Source organism: Acomys minous (assembly GCF_964271855.1).
Source record: "Acomys minous genome assembly, chromosome: 10".
NCBI classification, from domain to species: Eukaryota; Metazoa; Chordata; class Mammalia; order Rodentia; family Muridae; genus Acomys; species Acomys minous.
The window spans coordinates 104,007,914-104,034,002 of record NC_140491.1 but is presented as its reverse complement, the minus strand read 5'-3'; the positions used below and the strand labels follow the sequence as shown (position 1 = coordinate 104,034,002).

Here is a 26,089-nt window from a genome sequence, read left to right as displayed (position 1 = left end):
TTAAATATTTATCCAAGAGTGGGATGACCAGATCCTCTGAGAATGCCATGTTTAGTCTTTGTGTGTGTAAGTTTGTGTTTGTTTTTTGAGGAACCTCTAGTTGTTTCCCATAATAGCTCTTTCCATAATAGTTGTTTTACATAATAGATTCTTCTTCTTCTTCTTCTTTTTGTTTTTTTCCTTAATTTACTTGTTTACATATTCACTTTACATTCCAATCACAGTCTCTCCCTCCTCTCCTCCTAGCCCCACCCTCCTCTCTTTTTCCCCCTTCTCCTCAGAAATGGGGAGCTCCCCAGAAAGGACCAACCTGCCCCAGCACACCAAGTCTCATCACTTCTAAGTTCCTCCTCTTCCACTGAGGCCAGACAAGGCAGCCCAGTTAGGGGAGCGTGAGCCAAGAGCAGGCAGCAGAAGCCATGTCAGAGATAGTGCCAACTCCGATTGCTAGATGACCCTCATGAAGACCAAGCTGCCCATCAGCTACATATGTGTAGGGAGCCTAGGTCCAGCATGTGATTATATATAATTCAGCTTCTGAAAGCCCTGGTTGACCTGGGTTAAGAAAGTTTTCTGATTTTGTTTTATTGAATACATTTTTATGCTTATAACCTTTGTTTACTTCATGTCAAGCAGTGCTGTAGACATTTGATCTTTTAATGGTGTCCCAAAGATCTTGTAATCTCTCTGCATTTTCTTTTCTTTTTCTTTATTTTTGTTTAAATACGATATTTTAAGAGAACCTTTACTCAATCCTTAATATTCTTTTTCTACTTGGTGTAGTCTGTTAATAAATTTCTATAACTTATTTTCTCTTCATTCTCAGAACTTTTGATGATCATTTTTAAAAATTATTATTTATAACAGTCAAAAGGACTCAACAGCCCACTGTTTGATAACTTGATAAAAAAAAACATTGTCTATACATTGAACAGTATGTTTATCCTTTCAACAGGAATGAAATTATGAAATGTACCACAATGTAGATGAGTCCTGAAAAGACCTTATGCTTAGCAAGATAACCCAGACACATAAGCGTGAATATTATCTACCCTTACTTCTATGAGATACCTAAAGAAGACACATTCATACATAGAGCAGAGTAGAAATTCTCAGCACCTCATGTAGGCTTTCATCTTTTTAAAAACCTACTTTATTTGTTTTTTTAATGCACATATCTACCTTCCAACACACCACCCCAGATAGGCGAGAAAGAAGATTAACAGGGGCAGAAGAGGTAGACCTTTGTAGATTCAGTTCCTTGGGGGCGGTTCTTTTCCTCTTCGTCAGGATTCCAACAGACCCAGCAAACCAGCAACCCAGGAAAAATGACAGCAACCACATCAGCAGGAACCCCGAAATGTTCTCTCAAGTGTTTCTCCTAGGAGTGTCTCGAAGTGAAGGGACGCAAAGCAAAGACACAAAGAGATGCAAAGTGGTGCAAGAGTTGTTGATCTTTGTTTTGGGGGCTATCTATGTTCTCTCATGGTTTGTACAGAATGTATTTCAACTGGCAAAGACCATTCCCTCACACGAGGCAGTTCCCTTTCTAGCAGACAAATATCACTGACCCTCACACTAGACAGTTTCAGATCCCACACTTGGGATCAAAACAAAAGCGTGTTTACATCCACCACAGGCTCAGGGGAGAAAGGTGAGGCAGTCAGTTGATGAATAAAGAGACTTTAGAGATGGAGAGGCTGAGAAAAATTGAGTACAGATGTGATGTCTACACAGTATTGTGAGCACTTTTTGTTTGTTTATGATTTTAATGTCCCCGAGTTACATACTTACAAATGACTAAAAAAAAACCCTAAATATTGTCATGTATATTTTATCACAATAAAAAAGAATCTCTCTTTTGGTATAAAATAGTTTTTCACATAATGGTGTCTGGCAAAAGGGACCCTGTCTGAGATGGGCTGGCTGCTTTTGCTTTGCAGGCTGCTGGCTCTCAAGTTGGGATGATGGTCAATTCCATCACTAACATCATTGTGGCCATGATCATTGCCTTCTTGTTCAGCTGGAAGCTCAGCCTCGTTGTAGCATGCTTCTTCCCCTTCTTGGCTTTGTCAGGAGCCTTACAGACAAAAATGTTGACAGAATTTGCATCTCAAGACAAGCAAGCTCTGGAGAAGGCTGGACAGGTAATCTTATAGGTCTCATTTTTCCTCTTATTGCTGGGTGGTTTTGTCAAGTAAACTGTTTAAAGTGAGAAGTGCAGAGAGACACATGTGTCTCTGCCTGAAGGCTTTGACAATAAAGCTTTGATTCATCAGCTTGATCAGTCAAGGAGAAAGTGTGGTAAACATAGAAGCTTATATGTTTGATTTCCTCTTCCTGTTCACCTTCCCTTTTCTATATTTTCACTTGCAGAGGTGGGCAGTTCTTTTGTAGTTGTTGTTTTCTCAGCTTAATGATTACCCCTAGCCCTTCTATCCATATAGAAAACATACTTTAAACTTTCACACCTTAGCTTTTGCTAAGCTAATGACAAATGTCTTTCTCAAATATAATCATGAGCTATGGTGTAGAATGCAAATACATTTAGGTTTTAGGCATGCAGTTTTTAAAAGTTTATTCTAATTAATATTTGCACACAAGGAAAAATTGAGAGGATGATGATATAGACATTTGTCAATTGAAAAAAAAATACACACATGCTGGGCATGGTGGCACAGCCTGCAATGATCCCAGAACTTGGGAGTGGAGGCTAAAGGATTGGAAGTTCAAGGTTAGCCTCAGCTACATAGTGAATTAGAGTCTATCCTGGTTGCTTGAGATGCTATCTCAAACAACAAAAACATACTAGAAGGACAGGAGGGATCAATCACACATAACATGCCGTCTTTTTGGTTTTGCTTTTTGATACTAGAGACTGAACATAGAGTTTACTGAGCCCAGAGTTTACTAATTTTACTAATGTGAGCACTTTGAAACTGACTTATACCTCAATCCTTTTATTTACTCTTAAAAAACAACAACAACATCATTGAGACAAGGTCTCATCAAGTTCCCAGATAGACTTGAATTCAGACTGGAGGCCAAGCGGGTCTTGAACTTAGGATCCTCCTACCTCAGTCTCCCAAGCATTGGTATATTCCGGGCTTTTATTACCAAGCTTGAGTCACACACTCATGCTTCATAAACTCACTCATAATTATATTCTGTCACTTTTAAGACAGAGAATATGGTGCTATCCGAGTAGCCAAAGCATTTCAGATGCCAGTGTAGAAAATAAGATCTCTAATGAGGAAGTACCCCCAATTCATTAACGGTGGACCTTAAACTGTGTATTTAAAGACATATGCTCACCATGTTGACCAGAGATGAACTCATGCTTAACTAAGAATATTCAGTTAGATGTTTTTAGAAGGGATGGTTTCCTGGGCAGCAACTTTTTAGAAAATAGTGGTTTAAAATTGTATTAAGTCGTTTTGTTCCAGAGACATTCAAAGACAGCATTTTAGACATTTCAAATGAATTAGCAGGAAAAAAAATTTAAAGCTTGTCCATGACAAGCGTGGGAGGAGACCTTGCCTAACACTGTCTCTTCCCCCAGCAAGTGGAGGCAATGCGGCTATGCTAGAGCCAGGTAGAGACTGAGTGTAAGTGACAAGTGGCCTATGGTCTGGTTTAGTCCACCCCCAGCAACTTCTCTATGCTATTTTTCTGCCATTTGTGACGAGTCTAATATGCACAACGACTGGCATGTCGTGAAACAAGACAGTCCTACTTTTTGGCTCCTCAGACTCTTTCCCTTTGCAGATCACCAGCGAAGCCCTTGGCAGCATCCGCACAGTTGCTGGCATTGGAGTGGAGAGGAGATTTATTAAAGAATTTGAGGTCGAGCTGGAAATGTCATACCGGACAGCTGTTAGAAAGGCAAATATCTACGGGCTCTGCTATGCATTTTCCCAGGGGTTATCATATCTTGCAAACTCTTCTGCCTATAGATACGGAGGTTACTTAATGGCCCAGGAAGAGCTGCACTTCAGCTATGTTTTCAGGTGAGGAATCTCCAAAATGGTCACATGATATTGACACTCCAAGAGGATTTTGCCCGCTTCTGTCACTTAGCTTTCTCGCTACCCTGCAGACTATCTCCTCTTAAAGCATTCAGGGTTTGTTTTTTGTTTTGTTTTGTTTTTTTCTTCAAGATTCTTCAGGGTGTGAGATAGTCCTTTCTCACTGACTTCTGTGTGCATGTCTGTGTCTCCAGGTGGCCTCAGTAACAAGCGAGCTCATCCCCTCCATGAATGATCTTAGGGTTTCAGATGCTACAGAAGAAGCGTGTCCAACACCGCAAGCGCGTTCAAGTCCTGCCCATTTTTCATTTGCTGAGGTCTCTTGGCAAAGGAAACTCACACAGCTTAGCCTATGTGTAAGGAATAGAGAAATGAAATCCACCTTTGGACTGGAAGAGTTAAAAAAAACATGGTGATGATAAATGGACAAACCATAGGATGAATTATTGTGTTTCTATTTACACACTTTAAAGCTGAGGCTTTCAAGGGCTTGAACAAGATGGCCCCAGGGACTGTTGTATTTGAACTCTGTTCCTGACTTGGAAAGACAACTGGTTTCTAGCCACTTCCTCTGAATAGAGACATGATAGGCCAGAGAAGGGTATTTTCTATTTTGCTTACCTCCCTAGGGGAGGGCCTAAGGAAGGGTGCCCATGAGGGTGGCAGTAGGAGATGGTGAGGGCAGAGACCATCTTAAGTTTGGAGGGCATGGAGGTATGAGCCCCTCAACCTGACATTTCTCTTCTGGTAGTTTCCTGCTAACTCACCATACCCACATCAATTAGGAAAGTCTCTTTTCTAAACCCTTGCATATTTTTTTTCATTTTTAAAATTTATTATAATTTATTCATATAACCCTTGCATGTTTAAAGATACTAACCCAGACCAGGAACAAGTAACTGTTGGGTTCTTTCTGTCAGTTTATATGGGATGTGCAACAAATTATTTGTCAGCACGTGAGAATGAAGGGTTCACAGAAAACTTCCTTTTTTCTTTAAGAACTAGAAAAATCATCTCCCATCATTTCCTACCTTATCACCAAAGCTTTTAGTCTCTTAAATCGTATCCTGGGTGAGTGGATTGCTGTGAGTTTAAGGCCAACCTGGTTTTACAGAGTGAGTCCAAGACAGCCAAGGCTACACAGAGAAACCCTGCCTCAGAAAAAAAAGAGAAAAAAGGGGTAGGAGAGATATATAATGCTAGGTTGTTTAGGCCAGGTGTGGTGGCGCACACCTTTAATCCCAGCACTGAAGAGGCAAAGGCAGGTGGATCGCTGTGAGTTTGAAGCCAGCCTGGTCTACAAAGTGAGTCCAGAACAGCCAAGGCTACACAGAGAAACCCTGTCTCAAAAAAAAAAAAATCTTATCCTGGCCTCCTGGGGAATGTGGGTTTCTAATTCTGGCCTCGAAACAATCACTGAGTACAAGCTGCACAGTAGCATGGATGCTTGCACACCCCCTTTCCATCTTCCCACCCCACGAAGACCTCTGTGAAAGGCGGCACTGATGGGCAGCCTTCTGGCCTACTGTGCATTTCAAGGATGAGGCCGCAGCAAGGCTGTCTCTCATAACGAATTTATTCATGTGTTCGTTCATTCCTTAAGTCCATGCTGATATAGTTAGCACCTGGTACAAACATTTTCCTTATCTTGTCTGAAGTGTGGCTTCTACGCATGCTGAGTGTAGAATAGGTGCTTCGCTTGCCCAGTGCTATCATTTTCATACCTGTCGGTGATTCATGAAATGCTGCAGTGGGAAGAAAAGCCAACCCAATCTGGTCATCTTTTAAATTCATTTCCAAAAGTCTCTTTGACTTCCCCCACCCTCCGCACCACCAAATTTCTTTTTTTAATGTGGAAGATTTGGGGTTTGGAGGTCTGAGCCCTACCCCATCAGTCTACCCCTTGACTCTCTTACAGAAAGCACAGTTTGAAACACTCTCTACTTCCTTATAAACCCAGACATGGCTGAAGTGACTTGCTCAAGTTGTTTGGACCTAGCACCCCAAAACTTTTGCCTCTTAGAGCTTCATACTACCCCACACCTCACCTCCCACTACCTGGGTATTTGTCTGATTTCAGGGTGATCTCTTCAGTTATAATGAGTGCAACAGCTGTTGGAAGAGCATTTTCTTACACCCCAAGCTACGCCAAAGCTAAAATCTCAGCTGCACGCTTTTTTCAACTGCTAGACCGAAAACCTCCAATTAATGTATACAGTGGAGCAGGTGAAAAATGGGTAAGTACTGGGCTGGGAGAAGGGTGCGTGCATGTGTGTGTGTGTGTGTGTGTGTGTGTGTGTGTGTGTGTGTGTGTGTGTGCCTGCTTTTTTTATACAAAAAAGCCACTGAAGATAGTCAAGTAATGCCAGTTTAGAGTATATATTTTAGTAACCTGTATTTATTCACATGCATTCAGAATGAACAGACAATGGATTTACAAATGTAAATGAAGGAAATAATTGATATGAAAATATCAAATGTTACACTGTCTTTGAGTAAGACAACAGCATGTATTTGTATCAGTTGATTTTCTATTACTATAACTCAAGGATGCTTAGTATATACAGAAGAAGTTTTCTGGGACTCTTGGTATACTCCTGTAATCCTTGAGCTCAGAAGGCTGAGGCAGGATGATTGCAAATTTGAGGCCAACCTTGCCTTCATAGCAGAAACGAAGTTTACTTATTGCAGTTTGGAGGCTGAAAACACATGATCTGGTGGTTGTATCTATCATTCAGTCACTTTTTAGAATCCCCGTATTACAGCGTATAATAGTGGGTGGTATATTGACAGAAAGGAATTGTGGGGGTAAGATCCCATGGTGAAGCAGAAAGCTAGAGTGTGGGGCGGAACAGTCTCATTTTCATGACCACCTTATTCTGATTTGATTATGTACATGAGCACACTGTATTTGCCTACTTTCTACACCATCTCCAACTTCTTTCATGTTCCCCCAACTAGTCCCTCTAGAATTCATGATCTGTTCCTGTATTAGTCTCTCTTTGTCTGTGTCTGTGTCTGTGTCTGTGTCTGTGTCTGTGTCTGTGTCTGTGTCTGTGTCTGTGTCTGTCTGTCTGTCTGTCTGTCTGTCTGTCTGTCTCTCTCTCTCTCTCTCTCTCTCTCCCTCTCTCTCCCTCTCTTTCCCTCTCTCTCTCTCTCTCTCTCTCTCTCTCTCTCTCTCTTCTCTCTCTCTCTCTCTCTCTCTCTCTCTCTCTCTCTCTCTCTCACACACACACACACCCTACTAAGTCCAGGTGATCCTTATTTGCATGTGTTTAAAGCTGACCCCTTAGGATTAGGGTCTTGTTCCTGTGGAAAAAGAAGGTAGGAGAGTTTCTGGCTCTCCCTTTCTTAGTAGGGAGACTGCCTATAACTCTCCATCTAGGGGTGAGGCCTTACAGAATTTTCTTCCGTTCTAGTTAGTATGTTGTCTAGTGTGGTCTTTGCAGGTCTTGTGCAGGCAGCCATGTTATTGAGAGTGCGTGGGGAATAACATTCCTGCACCGTCCATGACTATTGCAAAGCAGTCATCCTGGTCTTTAGACTCTTACTATCTTCCAGCTCCTCTTTCTCACTCTTTCCCTCTCTTTTTAAAGATGTATTTATTTTGTACAGTATTCTGCCTGCACACCAGAAGAGGGCACTAGATCTTATTATAGATGGTTGTGAGCCACCATGTGGTTGCTGGGAATTGAACTCAGGATCTTTGGAAGAACAGACAGTGCTCTTAACCTCTGAGCCACCTCTCCAGGCCCCAGCTCCTCTTTCCAGATGTTTCCTGAGCCTTAGGTGTAGGGTTATGTTGTAGATGTATGTCTCATTTGACTCCATAGTCATTTATTTTTTGCATTTTGACCAGTGTGGACAGGAACCAAACTTTTTGGATATTTATTGGGTTCTTTTTCCTACCTCCCTACACCACTTCTATCCCTTCCAAACCCGCAACACTAGGTAGGAAAGAAAGAAGGCTAGAGTGTAAAAAGAGTATCAATATTATTAAACTACTTCCTGTTGATTAGGGGCATTGAGTACCTTGCGGTGAGTTTCTTTTTCATTGGGAGGATATCTCCAACTGGCAACCAGCAATAGGAACAAACAGCAATCAGCAACAATGGTGGCAGCAGCAGCAGCAGCAGCAGGAAGAGCAGCAACTGCTCCATCTTTCCTGGGGGGTCTGGCATTAATATACCCTCTCAAGAGTCCTCAGAATTCCCAACATAAACTATCTGCAGCTGGCAAAATCACACCCCTGCCAGAGCATGAGACAAACCATAGTCAGATGCTGTGGACAATCTGAAGCAGCCCATATTCCCACACCAGGGATTAAAACAAAAACATATTCCCATAACATTTCTGTGTTTTTAAGGAAATCAGAAATTCTCACTACAGTGGGCCTTTCTAATAATCTCTATTTTCTGAGAAAAAAAAGGGAAAAAATGATATTTTTTTGAAATGTGGGAGCTGTACTTACCTATAGATATAAAGATGAATATTTAGAAAGCAGTTGGAATACTAAAGGACTTTAAAAATATGGTAGTAGTAGATCCTCCTCTAAGGTTCTCAAGCCATGAGGATTTTCTTTTTTGGGTAGGTTTACAGTACCAGGTATGGTTTCCTTCCAGTTGTGCATGAATTCAGTACAATTGGCTAGCTGTTGGTTTTCCCCAAAATACAAGTGCTACTATTGCACCAAGGGGTGAATGTTGTTGATCCTGACACTGTTGTGGTTTTGGGGTTTTACAGCTGGGTAGGGTTGTTGATAACTTCTCCCTCGGTAGCTAGAATAGTGTCTTCCAAAGGTACGAGAAGCCTTAGAGGGGATATTTCCAGATCAGTGCTGGGTTGCTTTCTTTTCATCTTGCAACAAAAAATATGGTGTCTTCAGCAATAGAGTTTTGTCTCTGTATTCTGTCAGGTAACCAAGAGCACAGTGGCAATAACCTATATTCGTGGGGGCGGGTGTCTCTTGGAAATGCCTGACCAACAACTCATAGGGAAATGTCCCATGCCTAGTTCTGGGTTTTCTATTATATAGATAGCCTATGGCTTCTGAAGGGACCATTATGCTATTATGTGGGATAACTGCATTAAAACAATACATGTAAGTATATATTTTAAGGGATGCTTATGGAATACTCGGTTTCTCTATAGCTTTTTCAAATATCCTTCATGTTACATATATCTTTTGCCCCACTCTTTATTACCCACTCTCTTCCATCCCCAAACTCACAGCCACTCCCAATTTTCATCTTTCCTCCTTTATAGCAGCTATAGCCTGCTATTATCCTCTTAGGTCCTGGCATTCTCCTCTTTAGAGCTCCTTCTCACCCTCCCCTCAGTGGTCTTTCTCTACTCTCATGGCTTCTGTGGTTACCCCAGTATAATTGCCTCCTTTTAAGAACCATCCAGGTCTCCCAAAATGATTCATTCTGAGAACAATGACATCAATGGTCTATACCACACCAGGGTCCACATATAAACCCATGTGAGACACGCCCCATAAAAACCATAGCCTTGACCGATGTTGAATTTTATATAATACAAAACACATAGTTCCAGAGTGTGTGAAGACACGTTTATGAAGACGCACACAGAGAGACAGACACGACCTGTCCAGTCATTCTTTCTATTGATGTTTTGGTGTGAAACAGAAAGGCTAGGTCTTTTTGTCCAGCAATACTAATTTGATGCATGTTCATCTGGGATCAACTTTCAGTTCATGTGAATTACAGAAAATTAGTTAATATTAAACAAAATATCCTTCTTTTACTTTATTTAACCCCCAAGGAGCTTTTAATCTTCCCTGCCCATTAAAAACAATCTCCATATGTTCAGGAGAGCAAAACACCAATGAAGCTAAGCTAAATTATGAAATTTTTGGTCAAGTGACATTTTTTGCTTCAGCTTGATCGAATTATTCTCTGTCAATGTTTACCTATTCCTAGAGTTCATAATTCAGATGGCATTTTAAACTAATTTTTATGTTATCATGTGAAGTAATAGAGTTTGTCATTGTATTTACGTACATTTGCATCATATTACTTTATGTACATTTGTTTCGCTCTCTCACTTCCTCCTCTCCCCAGCCATGCTTCTCTGGGCCCTCAAATTTAGGTTTTACATATAAGAAAAAAACATAGTGTTTATCCTTCTGAATCTGGCTTATTTTGCTCAATGCAATGATTTATACTTCCCTCCATTTTCCTGAGGATATCATTTTTTTAGGGCTACATAAAATTGTACTATGTATAGATTCTTTATGAAGTTATTTGTTGATGGGTAGCTAGGCTGGCAAAGTGAACCCAAGAACTGAAAAATAGAATTACATGACATTAAGAAGCTTCTGCACAGAAGGAAACAATCCCAGGGTAAAGGAACTACAGAGTGGGCAGAAAAAAATTTCCGAGTATACATCAGGTAAAGGATTAATAGTTAGGATCTAAAAAGAACCATAAACATGAAACTCCCCAAACCAAATCATGTAAACAATAAATGGGTTTAAAAGTTAACTCAATAGTTCCCAGAAGAAAAATATACAAATGTCAAAACACATGTCACAAAAATTGACAGCTGCAGCCACCAGAGAAATGTAAATTAAAGATGCTTTGAAAGACCGTATCGCCCCAATCAGAATGGCCATCACCAAGAAAACAAATGACAGCAACTGCTAGCGATGACGTAGGGAAAGAGGAATCCTTATTCATTACTGATAAGAGCGTAAACTTGTGCAGCCACTGTAGAAATCAGGATGTTTCATTTTTTAAAAAAAACGAAAATAGGCCTACCATATGATTTAATCTATACCATTCTTGGTTATAAACATACCTGAAGCCAAAATACTACAGAGGCACTTTCAAATCCATGTTTATTATGGCACTAGTCACAATAGATAGGAAATTGAATTATCTTAAATGTCCACAAGATAGTTTAAAACTCACTAAAATATTCATCTTTATGGCACAGACTCCAAACAACTTCATTTTTAACTCAATATTTTAAAGAACAGTGTTATAACAAAGAATTGTAGTGCATAAACTTTTGCTATTCTCTTTCATCTTTAGTATAAAGGAATAGGTGATAAGATATAAATGTTTTTATTTCCTCAGAAGAGTGTATAAGAATGGGAGCCATACCCAAGCTTTACTAATACATGGCTTGGGCTGAGCCCAGAGTATTTCTATCTAAATATCCCTAGGCCTAGGAATGTTTTCATGACTTACTGCTGAGTAAATTCACCCTGTCTCTCTCGGAACTCTAATTGACTGGTTCAACTCAGCTATTCGGACTCAAAACTCCTCTCGAAGCTGACTGATTCAAACTGGCTTCTCTCTGCTTCTGACTGAATTCCTCTGCTCAGGAAAACTGCCTCTGAATTCCGTAAACTGAACTGTACTAACTCAGCTGAACTGAACTACACCAAAGAGTACTCTACTGAACTGTTTGTACTCCCGAACTCTAGTGTACTGCTGTACTGTACTTACTCCACTGTACTGTACTATCTGCATAACTCTTTTTCTGCACTGAGAGAGAGAGAGAGAGAGAGAGAGAGAGAGAGAGGGAAAGAGAGAGAGAGAGAAAGAGAGAGAGAGCGAGCCAGACAGAGACAAAGAGAGAGAGAGAGAAAGAGACAGAAGAGACAGAGAGAGACAGACACAGACACAGACACAAAGACAGAGACAGGGACAGAGAGTTGAGCATATCCTATCTCTGACTCATTCTGTCAACTCTTTCTCTGATTCATCACTTTGTCTTCTCCTCAATTAGGTGTCATTGGGATTAAAAGCGTGTACTAAAGGCATGTCTATATTCCAGCCAAAGGGATGAAACTAAGGGCATGTCTGAATTCCACACAGACCTAGATCTTTGGATGTGATCCTTTGCCAGAGTAACCAGGTTGCTGGATTAAAATTCTTCTACAATAGGGAAATGCCTTTAGTTCAGAATGGGATTAGGAAATCAAATGTCTTTACTTTCCTTGTCTTTCTTTATTCTACACCTTCCAGCACTGGGAAGAAAATGTTATTTTTTGTGGTGTTTGTTTGCTTGCTGTTTTGAAGCAGAATCTTCCTGTGTAGCTCAGGCTGGCCTCTAGTCTTCTTGCCTCAACTTCCTGACTCAACTTCCAGGCTGCTGGGATGACTGTCCTATAGCACTGTACCTGACTAGAATGTCACCCACTGAAGTTGCTGTTTCTATAATGCATAATTTCATACCACTGCATACAGGCAGGAACCTTTTCTGTGTTCTAGGCTCCAATAGGAACATGTGTAATTGCAGCCCTCTCATTCCAGGACAACTTCCAAGGGAAGATTGATTTTATTGACTGTAAATTTACATATCCTTCTCGACCTGACTCCTCAGTTCTGAATGGTCTCTCAGTGTCTGTGAACCCGGGACAGACACTAGCGTTTGTTGGAAGCAGTGGGTGTGGCAAGAGCACCAGCATTCAGCTGTTGGAACGGTTCTATGACCCTGATCAGGGGAAGGTGGTAAGTGGCACAGATGCTTTTGAGAATGTTTTCCATATAAGATCTGGCCCCTAAGCTGCCCCCAAGGCTGTGTCTTGCCAGACTGAAATGTTTGCCTTGGACACTTACCCCTGTGGATGTTTTCATTTCTATCATCTGCTGGCTGACCTGATTCTGCCCCACAGCTTCTTCTAACATCAGATTCTTCCCAGATCCAGATGGCCTGCTGACCAACTTAGGACAGAAAATTGGGCACACTGGAGATCAGTGTATTTGGGAGACATTTGTTTACCCGTAAATGGAGCAGAAAGTGCAGACTAGTCAGGAAACTAGTGGTGGGGGATGGAAAAGGCGGGGTGACAAGGGACATGGTGATAAGTGAGCAAGACAAGGGAGCAAGCATGAAAACACTTGGGACAATCCTGATCCAAGAAGCTTACACCTAACTAATAGACAAACTCAAATTGATAAAGACTTGGCAAGGATAGTCGAAACATTGATGGACTGCTTTACTACTTATTCTTTGAAGTACTTCTTCCCTTTTCCTTTTTTAAATTAAAAAAAAATTTCCCCTTCTTCTCAGGCAATATATTCACCAAACTATACAATCAAATAATAAATATTTTAAGGACAAGTAACATTCCTTTGTGCGTCTTTGCTCAAAGACAACTCTCTTCACCACTTCCTGTCTTGAGCTCTCTAATGATTGTTACTTCCATGTCCCTCTCTGTTGGCATGACTTAACTAACTCAGAGGCTCTGTCATTTATTTCTAAAATGTGAACAGTTAGCTGTCAGGACTCTTCTGCCTTTTACTTGCTTTCCCCAAACACACCCCAGGACCTTGAAATGCTCCTGAATGGTGTGATCTTCACTGCCATGGGGAGAGGTGACACTGTGATATACAGCAAAGAAAAGAAGCAAGCAGGTACCAGCAGGACCCAGGAGGGTATGGAAATGCAGAGTAGGAGTTGCTTGCCTGTGCTTCATGAGCATTGCCATTATTGATTTTAGATGTGGAGATTTTAATTTATTTGAAAGGGCTTGGTGACTGATGAACCTAGGAAGTATGTTGCCCTAAAGGTCAAGTCTGTCCAAGAGAAATAGCTCGGTTTTCCAAAGCTTCATCTCTGTTACGTCTACTGTCCGGGTAGAGCATGAGGTGCTGCAGCATGGATTCACCATGTGTGAGCTCTCCAGCACGAGCATGTCTACTGAGTATGTTTCCCTGTGTGCACACACTGAATGCTCTGGTCATGGGAAGGAAGCAATCATTTTATGATCTCTTCCATTTAAGAGGCACCATATGTTTTTGCAAACTCATTGCAAAACATATTCATGAACACTATAAATAGGGTAAAACTGCTTTAATAAATTTAAATATCCTCTTTGCTTTTAGACGAGCTGACAGTATAGGTAGAGTATGTTCGATATTTAATTAGGTAGCTGTGATGTGTCCAGTACTGTCTGTGGGAGATCCTTCAGGAACATGGAATGTATCTTTTATTTCTTAGATGGTTATAATATAGCACATAAACAGGAACTAGCAAAAAGTTCAATTTCTGACAAAATATTAAGTTGTGATTTGCAGAAATGGGCACTATGGGAAATGCCTCAGACTGAGTAAGAACTAACTCTTAGTGAGGTCTGCCTTGTCCCGTTTCCCCCTTTAAAATAGTGTTTGCTTTTTCCATCGCTTAGAAATTGTCTAAAATATATCCCGTTCACATTATTTGAAATAGTCTTTTTTTTTCTCTGAATTCATATAGTCGAGTACTTTATAGCTAATATGTCAGACTTGTTACGTCTTTGCAATAGACTCTTTGGGATCTTTTTTAAGTGAGCCACCTTAAATAGTGCGTGTTTTGTAGCTGAACTTCCCTGACTTCTTCACCGTGAGCTCTTAGGAAACAGGCATTGTGCCTCATCATACAGTGGATGGAAACTGTTTGTGCCGTGCCTCTTGGCAGATGCTTCCATGTGGGATTGTGACCAAGTGACCGAATACATATTTCCCTGCACTTATTATCTCAGCTGTCCAGGGAATAATGAGATAAAACCAAGGACACAGGCTTGATCTTCATGTTAGCCAATAGCATCAGTCTGTCTCTCTCCCTCACCCCAAGCCCCTTCCCTCTCCCTCTCCTTTGTGTGGCTCACAAAGCCTCAGAATACACAAAATCTACGTAGCTGTACAGACTAGGCTATGCTAAGCTATAAGGAAAATTCTTTTTTTTTTCTTAACTAAATACTACGCTGAGAATCTTTATCATTTATATAATACCTGTGGAGCTAGAGTTTGGGAAAAAAAAAACAGCATCAAAACAACCAAGTAGTCAATGTCAACTTTGATGGCATGCTGGTCAGAAACAAGTTCCAGGGGCCACAGGCAATATGGTTTATTTCCCCAGGGCTCTGGGGGTGGCCCCTCTCATGCAGAACAGATGTACCGTAAAGCACCTCACTCCGTGATGGAACTCTCATCACTGCCGGAATGCTAAAACTTCATGTCCTCTCTGTTGGCAGATGATAGATGGTCATGACAGCAAAAAAGTCAACATTCAGTTCCTCCGTTCAAACATTGGGATTGTCTCCCAGGAGCCAGTGCTCTTTGACTGTAGCATAATGGAAAACATCAAGTATGGGGACAATACCAAAGAAATCTCCACAGAGAGAGTCATAGCTGCTGCAAAGCAGGCTCAGCTGCACGACTTCATCATGGCACTCCCGGAGGTAGGCACAAGTCTGTTGCTCCTTACAGATCCACAGGGCTGTGGGGAGGTGGGCTACCCAAGAAGTATCAGGACTGTGGCTCAGGGAGAGCGTCAACGACAACACACTTCATCTCCCATTATCCTGTATTGCTTTGGTCTTTCAAGCAAAACAAATGCTCTCCATCACTTTTAGACAGTATATTGTCAAACAAAACAAATGATGTAAAATTTGCTACATATTGAACAATAACCATAGAGCATTAATGTAGCCTGGCAAGAAAGAAATCCAGAGGTTTAATATGAGGTTTGAACGTAAGCTTTCTTAATTACTACCTGAGTGTGTAATCTGGGGATACTTACTGATCCAATTTGATATTGTCTATTCCATTTACAAAATGCAAGGAAACCCCAACACTTTAAAGTGAGAGCATAGAGGTCAAAGGTTAGGGATATAGCTTATTAGTAGAGCTCTTGCCTAGCGCGCATGAAACCCTGGCTTCAAAAATTAAATAGCCGCACAAAGAAAGCTGCTGTACAATTGATGTCCATCCTTTGTTCATAGCATGTGCGTGGTGAGGGTAAGTTGCTTCTGTGTTGGTGCCTTGTATTTCCCACAGCCAAAAGTCTGAATTTGGCTGTCTCCACTGTGAATTTTCCCCCCATTTACTGAGTATCCTTCTTGGTTAAACAACTTCTTGGTTGTTGTTTAACTACAAGAACAGTTAAAACATGAAATCTTAGTTATAAGTTGTAGTCTTTTTTCCACTCCAGTTTTTAAAACACCACTTGGAAATTCCTTTTCTTTGTCAGTTGTTATGTTTACCAACTGTGGCCTTGTGGTGCACTTGTTTGTTTGCTTGCTTTTTTCTTAGGCTCATGCCCTGCTTCTAAGCTGGGCAGCCTAATTAGCAAGCATATTGAAATCCCTAAATTGAAAAGTAAAAGACTACTTTAAGTACCTGTGTTTGCTAGCACGTCTAAAAGCAAAGAAGAGTTTTTAAAAAGTGTTTATTAATGCACCGTTTTCCAGCTCAAAGTGCTCTTAGACACTTTACAATGTGATAACACAATGTACTGTGCCCAGGAAATGCAAGAAATTAGTGATATTTCTTAGGTCTCTCCTGGCTTAGGTGAACTTTTTTAGGAGGCAAGGAAGGTTAGAGTAATAGACAAGAACGGAGGACCAGAAACTAGATATGTCAGCATGTAGCCATCACACTTGCTGTTTACTGCTTATCTGTCTTCGTGCAATTGTCTTGCTGCTCTATGCCTCAATTTTAAAATGTATAAAATCCACAGAAGATCATTTCTACGGCTATTAAAAGGTTATTCTTCTCAGAAGAATTAGCTAGGCTGTGGTGGTGAAGAGACGGGCAGATCTCTGCGAGTTTGAGGCCAGCCTGTTTTATGTAGAGAATTCCAGGGCAGACAGGGTGACCCAGTGAGGCCTTGTCACTCTGTCTTTAAAAAAGCAGAGGGGGTGGGGATGATGAAGTAGAGGTGGTGGAGGAAGAACACAGTCCTTGATGGGAAATAAATACTGTATGGATGTTACTATTTTTAACCTAGCTATCCTGGGCATCTAGCTAGATATTATATTTCCTAGTTTCATTTTCAAAAGCACAGGAAATCTGTGTGCTGGGTACTAACGTTGCATTTTGTAGGTGCATTTGTAGCTCAAAGACATTTAAACAAGTTGTTGATGTTCACAACGCTAGCCAGCCTTGAGTAATACTTTGAGCCCTGCCTTGCATCCCAGCACATCTTTCCTTTCAAGGGAAGGAGCCAACCAGAAAGGTTTTGAAGGCATCTCTACCCCTGGGATCATCCCATCTTACAGAAGATCTTTGAATGCCAGTCTAGAAATCAGAGAATTTCAAACCAAGAAAGACCACCTATGTGGGATCTTAGTTGGATACAGGAAGAGACCAAAAATATAACCCTTAAAGAAATGCATAGATGGGAGTAATGTCCCTCATTTCCCAGAACAAACTTCAGACATTGAGTCTTCTAGCCACATTCAACATATTTTATTGGATTCAGTCACTGTTTCTAAGTGAAAAAAAAAAAAAGAAAGAAAGAAAGAAAAAAAGAAAAAGAAAAAATTTGAGTTCACAGAAAAGTCATTAATATAGGCTCCAAAGAGTGTAGGAGAAATGCCTATCTCTAGTTCTCAAACTTGCTATACTTTTTCTAGAAATATGAAACTACTGTTGGGACCCAGGGCTCTAAACTCTCTCGAGGGGAAAAACAACGCATTGCTATTGCTCGGGCCATTGTACGAGATCCTAAAATCTTGCTGCTAGACGAAGCCACATCTGCCCTGGACACAGAAAGTGAAAAGGTGTGTGTTTCTTTTCTAAAGTCTCCAGTTACTAGCAATGAGTCTTTGCTGGAAGGTTTGTGCATATAAAATGACACAATTTTATGTTGTCTTATTCATTTATGGTAGAAACACAATATTTTTCTTTGGAAGCAAAAGACAATCATCTACAAATAATAGTCTGACTGGGCTACTGCCAATTAAAAACCTTTACTTTAAATAATTGTTCTATAAGGCTATTTAGGTTAAATGACATTTTTCAAAGGCAAATTAATTTTTTAAATAAATCAAGACAATTTAGGTTATCTGTGAAACATAACATGTTTTATAGTTTTCAAAACCTAAAAGGAGGGGGTAGCCATGTAGAGTTTGCACAATAGAACACATAATTAGGAAAAGAACAGCAATGAAATTCATAATTTATGATCTATGCTTTCAAACTCGAGATTCCACTTTGGAGAGAGATAAGGTGTCCTTGGCAAGAAGGAGTATCAGAAATGATTAACCGTTCCCAGCTTTGTTCTTAGATGTCTTCTTAGTAAACAAGACAGTTCAGCGTTGTGAAACTACATAGTGACATAGCATTTGGTTCATTCTCATTTCACTGAACTTTTTCAGCCCATGAGCTGCAATTTACATAAAGTATGGGTGCACTGTATGAGCAGCCACTTGCTTAACCTCCTCCAGTGTTTGATCACTAGAGTTGGTACTCAGGTGGTATCTGAAATGGACCCTCACTACGGTGGGCTGCGAACAACCCTATGTCTTTGCGTTGACTTTCCATCCTCTTTCTACAGACAGTGCAGATTGCTCTGGATAAAGCCAGAGAGGGTCGGACCTGTATTGTCATTGCCCATCGCTTGTCTACCATTCAGAACTCAGACATCATCGCTGTCATGTCACAAGGAGTGGTCATTGAAAAGGGGACCCATGAGGAACTGATGGCTCAGAAGGGAGCCTACTACAAGCTGGTCATCACTGGAGCCCCCATCAGTTGACCCGGCTGGAGACCTTCACACCCCGCTAATGATGCATTGAGTACAGGAGGGATGGGAGTTGTTGTGGCTAAACAGAGAACTATTAACGCTTTACAGACATAGTCATCCACTGGGATCCAGGCTCATTTTGAGTGACCTTCAGTATTAACTACAGTTTTGAAATGTGTATGTAGAAAAGAGAGAACCCAGAGTCAAAGTGAGTCAGAGGTCCAAGGCCAAGCAGCTGCCTGCCCACCACCCAGTGCTGCTCTGGGTAGGAGCTAACCGCTGCCACCATCTAGGACTTGGTGAGAGGACATGGAGTGCTCCTTTAGGACGGAGGGTTACCTTTTGCATTTGTATTTGCTCCTTGTATGCTGAACCTGCTCTGTAATCTGCACCCAACTATTGTTTGAGCCAGATCAAGGTCAAGAGCTAAGGACATAGGGCCACTGGTATTTCTTAATAAAGTTGCATTTGTTTTCTACATGGAAACAAATTCATTTGCTTCTAAACATGTGAGCAGGGAAAGGAGCGCTTTGACATTCTGGGATCTCCCAGGCTCAGGGAGGGCAAAGGTGAGATGGAGTAACAGAGGTTGCCAGTCAAGTGCATTGATTTAGACTGAAGGCACTGGGTGCTGGCGTTGCCATGCACTAGAGTTGGATCTGCCAGTGTGGAGCAGGGACTCTCCCCAGGACTTCTACTTTTCATTCTGTGCCTGCGTGTCACCTGATGTCCCTTACTCCTATGAGATCCTATTCACGGGATGAAAACTGTATCAGCTTCCTAAGTTGTTACTTAAAAATCTAGTAAAAACATAGTAGAAAACGTTTATGTTTGTCATTTCCTTCAGAATACCATTAAGTGCTACTTCTAATGGTATAAAAGAAGGCATACGGGCTCAGGAATAAAGAAAATTTCAAAATAGTGCCAGAAAACAAACAAACAAACAAACAAACAAACGTGTGAGCTAAATTTGTGGCAATGCTTTTCAAAGACAAGAGAAAATTGACGTGTAATCTGTTAGTCAGGCAAAGCCCATAGGGTTCCCATTTCCTACCACAGACCCCCTGGATGCAAAGCCTCAGGGGCCTTCTGGACGGAAGACACAGAGGGACAGACGGGCCCAAAGTTAGAAGATGGGGCTGAGAGCCCATGTAGGGTTTTTGGGTGCACAGCCCACTCCTGCGGCAGACTGGCAGCCCTTTCCTGTTTCCAGAAGAACACTGGTTACTATTTCTCTTGCCCACAGGCAGGTTTGAGAGCAGGAACACAAAATACAGTGAAAAGGGTCATCTATATGCAAGAGATGAACAGAAAATCTTGCAGCCACCCTCATCTGACAGGGGATTAAAGAGTGACTCTCTGGCTGGACAATTGATCAATAGAAAAAGAGAGATGGTCTGATGTTAAGGAGATATCAAGGAAAATACCCCAGCCATACACCACCCTACCATGAAGCTCAACAAGACATGCCCACTCAGTCTGCACTATGAAACTGAGTACACGTGCACGATGCACACACATTAATTTTGCACTAAAAATCCTCAGGATGAAAGAGATATTAAAAAAACGAATACTGGGATGGCTCAGGGCCTGGCTCCCACAGGCCATACTGTCATCTCAACATCTCCTCGCCTTCTTCCATCTTCCTCCCAGGTCCATCCCACTCATAGCTCCATCATCCCATGCCCAACAGGTGAATATCTGCCTACAGAGAAAGACTGAGCTATGTGTATCTTGAAATATATCATTGTTGCTGCTTTTATTTGTCAGAGTTTCCTGGTAAATAACTGCAAAGGTGGGTTAGAGGGTTAACCTGCAAGGTGCAGAATTGCTGAAAGCTGCCGTGTTGGGGAGGCAAGACGTGGAGGAATGCCTCTAGTGGTGGAATAGGACAGGGGCGAGTCCCAGAATAAGTGGCTGCTAATGGGGAGCTAAGTCCTGTAGTAAACGCATGCTCATCCTCAACTCTTGAATAAGGAAAGATACGACTAGGTTTGCCTCTCAGGGGGTGAGAGTGGGCTGTTTGCTGGGAGGCTGCAGTTGCCTATTTCCTAGGAAGACTTTTGTGGAGTGTGCAAGGGGAATGAATACAGGTTGCCTTTTAAAATAAAGTAATTCTAAGTAATTGATGAGAGGGAAAAGGACTGACTGAATAAATCACTTCAGGTGGTGGTGTTTACCACAGCAATAGAATCCTGCAGGTTCTTCTGTACGAAAGCGCTCTGGGTCTGCCCTGCATGTGCGTGGAATAAAGCGCCTCAGAGAAAGGACACCTGGAACTTAGAGCTGCCTACAACTTTCAGCAATGGGGTGCTCATTTAGAAATGGGGAGCCTGGAATATTTGACACTGTGTCCTAGTAGAGAAAAATACATGAAATCCTAACAGTCTCACATTTACCTAAGGGTTTGGTTGATTGTATATGCATATATTGCATTCTTATGCATGCAAATCTTTCTGTAATCAGGCCACAGGAAGATGTCAGCAGAGATTTTTTAAAGAGCTGTGAATCTCATTGCAGTTGCCAAGCACACTTTGAGATCAATTTGCATATTCACAGGCACCTCTGTAAAATAGGCATTATGTTCATTTGTGTTTTTCTGAATTTTGAGAGCAAGTGAATAATCTCACCTGCATATGAGATGGCAAGTGAAAGGAACTTCAATAAATAACTAAGCCCAATTCCAGTTTCTTTCAAACTGTGTTCAATTAAATGCCCAATTAATTTAAATGGATAGACTGTAAATAAAATAATGCACATGATTATCATCTAATTAGCACTGGCCAGCATTAAAATGAGCTCATTAGTGAGTTGCATGGTATCCTAAGGCTCATAATTAGTAATCAGGGTGTACGTGATTGGCATGGGTAGCTGCTGGAACGTAGCTACTCAACCCAATAAATCTGAGTTAGGATGAAATGGGCCTTATAAAAGGAAAGAAGAATACACAGCCAGCTGGAAAACTGGCAGTTTTCTCTTTTCTATAATTCAGGTGTAACTTCTACTCTCAGACACAAAGAAATAAATCTAAGAACAATAGAACATCTGTAGAAAAAGAGAAATTTGCACTCAAGATGAAACAGGAAAAACCCCAAGAGTTACCATGAAAGAATACACAGAAACAAACAAAACCCAAAACACCTTTGTGCTCATTAGCTGAGAGAACAGGTTCTCTATTACATGAGCTACAGACTCAAAGTGAAGAAAAACAAGGCCTTAAATTCTCATGAAAGCTGAAAATTACAATAATCATTTAAATATGGCTGTAAAGCATTCTGTGACTTAGGGAGTCCTTGCCTTTATAATTTCAGTGTATTAGTGTGAAGTCTGCAGGTGACAGAGGACAGACACAGTGGAAGCTCTGCTCCTTGTCCTGCTTACGAAGCCATCATAGCAGGGCCCACTGATTAGGTGTGCTGTTTCCCTCTACTTCCTTTCCTCTTTACCTTTTCAGAATCTTTTGCAGCTACAGAAGGTCAAGTCATCCCATGAGGCTTATGAAGCACAGGCCCTAGGCTCTGTGTGGGTTTCCCCTTCCCAAATCAAACCTACGCAGGGAAAACAGCTGCTTCCCTTCTTGCCTCTGATTCAAGAAGCCACACTGTGATCATTAGGACAAAGGCTATGGTACATCCTGCTGGAAGAGCAAGAAGATTGCGCCGGATTCCTGTGTATCCCCCAGCTGGTTCATCAGCCGTGACTCCTTTGCTAAAGGAGGAAAAGGCACATTTTGCTTGCATAAGGCCCTGGACTAGTTTGTTCTGATATTAAGCATGAACAAGCATAGCCTTTAAACAGATTTTTACTAATAAGAATATTGAGGAATAAGTAAGAAGAAACTAAGCTAATGTGTTGCTTAACTGACCTCCAGATATGACCTTTATATCAAGAGATATTCTAAAATGATGTTTGCTTCTGTTTGTGTTTTTGGAGGCAGGTTCTGACTCTTTGGCTAAGTCTAGCTGGGAACTGTCTACATAACTAAGATGACCTCAACTCAAAATCCTCTTCTTTTAACCCCCAAGTGCTGGGATTATTAGCGTGTGGTAGCATGCCTCATTATTAGAGAGACCTCAAAGCCAGTAATGTATAGGAAGGGCCAGTTCATCTCTTTACAAATTACTACTATGGAAAGGATGATGGAAGTTCCTGTAGTTTATTTTAGTGGCTTTTTGAAAACATTTCACCTCCTCTGCTCTAAATAAAGGAAGCTTTTAGTTAGGTCCTTCACACAATGGGTTGGGACTACACAACTTATGCTCTCTATTCCCCTATTAAGTATATTGGGTTTACACCGGAAACATCTGGATTCCATCTAAGCATTATAAAAATTGAAAAGAAAGTATACAAAGGAGAGGACAGAACTGAACAGATAGCCTAGAAAGACGGGAAAGCACATCACCAGCCAATTATGGTCTTAACTCAGTTCTCTCAAGTCCACAAGCTAGAGCTTTTCCTAGGATCTCTTCAGAGCTACAGCAGATATCCAGGAGCCAATGGGACCTTCCTCAGGGCATGCACGGGTCATGCCCTTATCCCTACACCTCTATAAAAGGCATTTATTAATGTCAAGAGGATAGTTGGAGAGTTAGAAAAGCCCAAGCCAGGCAGTGGTGGTGTACACCTTTAATCCCAGCACTAGAGAGGCAGAGGCAGGCACATCTCTGTGAGTTCAAGGCCAGCCTGGTCTACAGAGCTAGTTCCAGGACAGCCAGGCCTACATAAAGAAACCCTCTCTTGAAAAAAAGAAAAGGAAAAGAAAAGAAAAGCCCCATTTGATCTTTGAACAGTTTTTGTAACTGTTTCCTAATACTTCTTTACATGACCGTCCTCAAATATCTTAGCATCATGTGGCTACCTGGTAGAGTTCCATTACCCCAAAGCACATTTCAACAGCATGAAAACGTAAAATATGACTTTGTTTTTCACTTTTTGAGATATTATTAAATCACTTCCCTCCCCTCTTTCCTTCATCCAAACCCTCCCATATATACCCCCAAAACTCTCTTTCAAACTCATGGTTTTTCCATTAGTTGTTGCTGTATACATGTGTATTATTTATGTATGTTCCTAAATATATAAGTATACACTTCTCAGTCTATATATTGTTAGTTGTGTGTATGTTTTCAGGGATGACCAATTGGTACTGATAACCAATTGGCTGAGAGATATATAATCTGTAAACTGAAAACACTGGCTCAAACACAGAGTCACCTTCTTCACACAGCAAGCATCTCCAACCCCACCTCTCGCCAAAACCTTCTCTTCTCACTCAGCCACGTATTTTCTGTATCTGCTAAGTATCCCTTCTAGCGAGAATACATTTTAGGTGTCAAGAAAGAATAGAATTGGTAATTTAATTATAAGAACAATCAGCGAGCATGAATATGGATACCAATAATTTTGCCTCATTATATCAGTTGAATTATTTCACATCTTCGTGTATTTCCTTTCATAACCATAAAACTTGGATTTTAATTGGGATAGAATGTTTTAAAGGCCAAAATGCACTTTGCAGATCCAAAATTGTTTAACAAAGGAGCAAATTCCAAGTTGGATTACAGTCCTTTTTAGAATTTATAGCCTTGTTCATCTCATTAAGTAAGCGTAAAACGGTATCTATGAAACACATTAGCCACAGCCATTCATATCATCTTTCTTGGTCCTTTTTACAGAGAAATGAACAGTTCTTCTGTAAGTCTTCCACCAAGACAGGGCTTCCCAAGAGCAAACAAAAGAGGAATTTGAGAAAGTGTTACAGTTTGATCTAAAATGTCCTCCGTAAGATCAGTTTGTAGAGTTTTGAGGTATGTGTATTGGGGGAGGGACGGGGTTACAGAACCTTTAGGGGATGGACCCTAGCTGGAAAGAGTAGGTAATGGGGGGGGGTTAGTAAGGGTGGTCTTTGAGGTTGACAGCCAGGGCTATTTTCCTATCACATCACTGCGTCCTGAGTCACAGAAACATAAGCAAGCAGCTGCCATCCTGGATCCACTTGCTTTCCCTACTGAGATGCCCTGTATGCCCTGAGATGTCCTTAAGCCAGGAAGCAAGAAGTCTTTCCTCCCTTAAGTTGGTTCTTGTTAGGCTTTTTGTGGCAGCGTTGAGAAGTGACTTGTCCAGAGAGCCAGAGAATATCCTTTTTGACTGTGAACCTGAGTCAGAGTTGGAATGAACTTTCCAGTCTTAGTCTGTGTTATATGTCTTAGTTAAGAATTTAGGCTGGGTGCGGTAGCACACACCTGTAACCCAAGCACTCGGGGAGGCAGAGGCAGGCAGACCTCTGTGAGCTCAAGGCCAGCCTGGTCTACAAAGCAAGTTTAGGAAAACTCTGTCTCGAAAAGAAAAACAAACAAACAATTAGTCTGTTTAATGGATTAAAGTATCAAATCACCCTCTAACTTGCTATCTCTCTGTCCCCAGATTAGCTTCCTTCTCAGACTTCAAAAGAGAAGCCTTTTGTGCAGTGTTAGTGACTAGTACAGAAACTCACAGCTGGCCTAAATGCAGAGAGCAAGTGACCGTGGCGTGCTCAGCCACAAATGATATCTACTGTAAGCTGCTCCTCCCCCAAAGCCCAGGGGCCATCGAGGAAGAAGAGGTAGATAGACCGTGAGAGCCAGACATTGAGGAGGACTAGGGCAAAACGATGTTTTCTGGCCATGACAGGACTGTTGTGGTCATGAACTGACAGCAGGTGTGGCTGCCTGTGCACAATCAAGCCAGTCAACGTCTAGCAAGAAGGGGTATGACGTGTGGGTTGTGCCCCTCCCCTGGGATCTATGGACATTTTATTCTTTCTAAGTCAAGAAAAGTCATCTTTTCTTTAAGGCTGGGGGTCACTGGTAGGTTGACCCCCTTACCTAATAGGGATGGCTCCACACTCAGAAGTATAGGGGCAGCACAGACTGGACTCACTCAATGGGTGTCCTAGTTTTCTGTCACTGTGGTAAACCACTGGCAAAAGCCAGCTGGGGGTCTGGGAGGATTGGCTTGGCTTCCAGGTTACGGTCCATCATTGGAGAAGCCAGGGTCAAGGCAGCTTGGGGAGGAGCTTAGGGTCAGGGCATGAATAAGATCCATGTGGTGGTCTGAGTGAGAAAGGACCCCATAGGCTCAACTTTGAAACCTTGGTCTGAAGTTGGTGGAATTGTTTAGGGAAAGTTAGGTGTGGCTTTGTTGGAGGTATGTGACTTACCGAAGGTCCGCTTTGAAGTGTCAAATGCCTATAGCCTTCACCCTCTAGTGTTCTCAATCTCTCTGTTTCCCCGCTAGAATTTTCCACTTCTGTCTCTCTCTCTCTCTGCCTCACGCCTGTGGGATCCGATATAAGTTCTAAACTACAGCTCCAGCCCCATGTTTTTCTGCCTGCTGCCATGTTCCCCATCATGACGTCCATAGACTCTCTCCCTCTAGAACCATGAGCCTCTCAATTAAGACAATTTCTTTTATAGGTTGGTTTGGTCATGGTGTCTCTTCACAGCAAGAGAGAAATAACTAAGTGTGATAAATACATTATATGAAGTCCTCAAAGAATAAAAGTTTTTTTTTTATATTTAGTAAGCTTGTGC

General features: G+C 41.5%; 1 protein-coding gene across 2 annotated transcripts in view; it reads left to right on the top strand.

The window, feature by feature from the left end:
* The window catches only part of ABCB11 (ATP binding cassette subfamily B member 11), a 65,123-nt gene extending 45,744 nt beyond the window's left edge, over positions 1–19,379 (top strand). For both annotated transcript variants that reach the window (XM_084797565.1, XM_084797564.1), the window contains 7 exons: positions 1,944–2,147; positions 3,769–4,010; positions 6,109–6,265; positions 12,320–12,517; positions 15,022–15,228; positions 17,407–17,553; positions 18,330–19,379. In XM_084797565.1, coding sequence (XP_084653691.1) covers positions 1,944–2,147; positions 3,769–4,010; positions 6,109–6,265; positions 12,320–12,517; positions 15,022–15,228; positions 17,407–17,553; positions 18,330–18,530 — 1,356 coding nt within the window. In that variant the 3' untranslated portion in view covers positions 18,531–19,379. The remainder of the gene's footprint in view (positions 1–1,943; positions 2,148–3,768; positions 4,011–6,108; positions 6,266–12,319; positions 12,518–15,021; positions 15,229–17,406; positions 17,554–18,329) is intronic.
* The last annotated feature ends 6,710 nt before the right edge of the window (positions 19,380–26,089 follow it).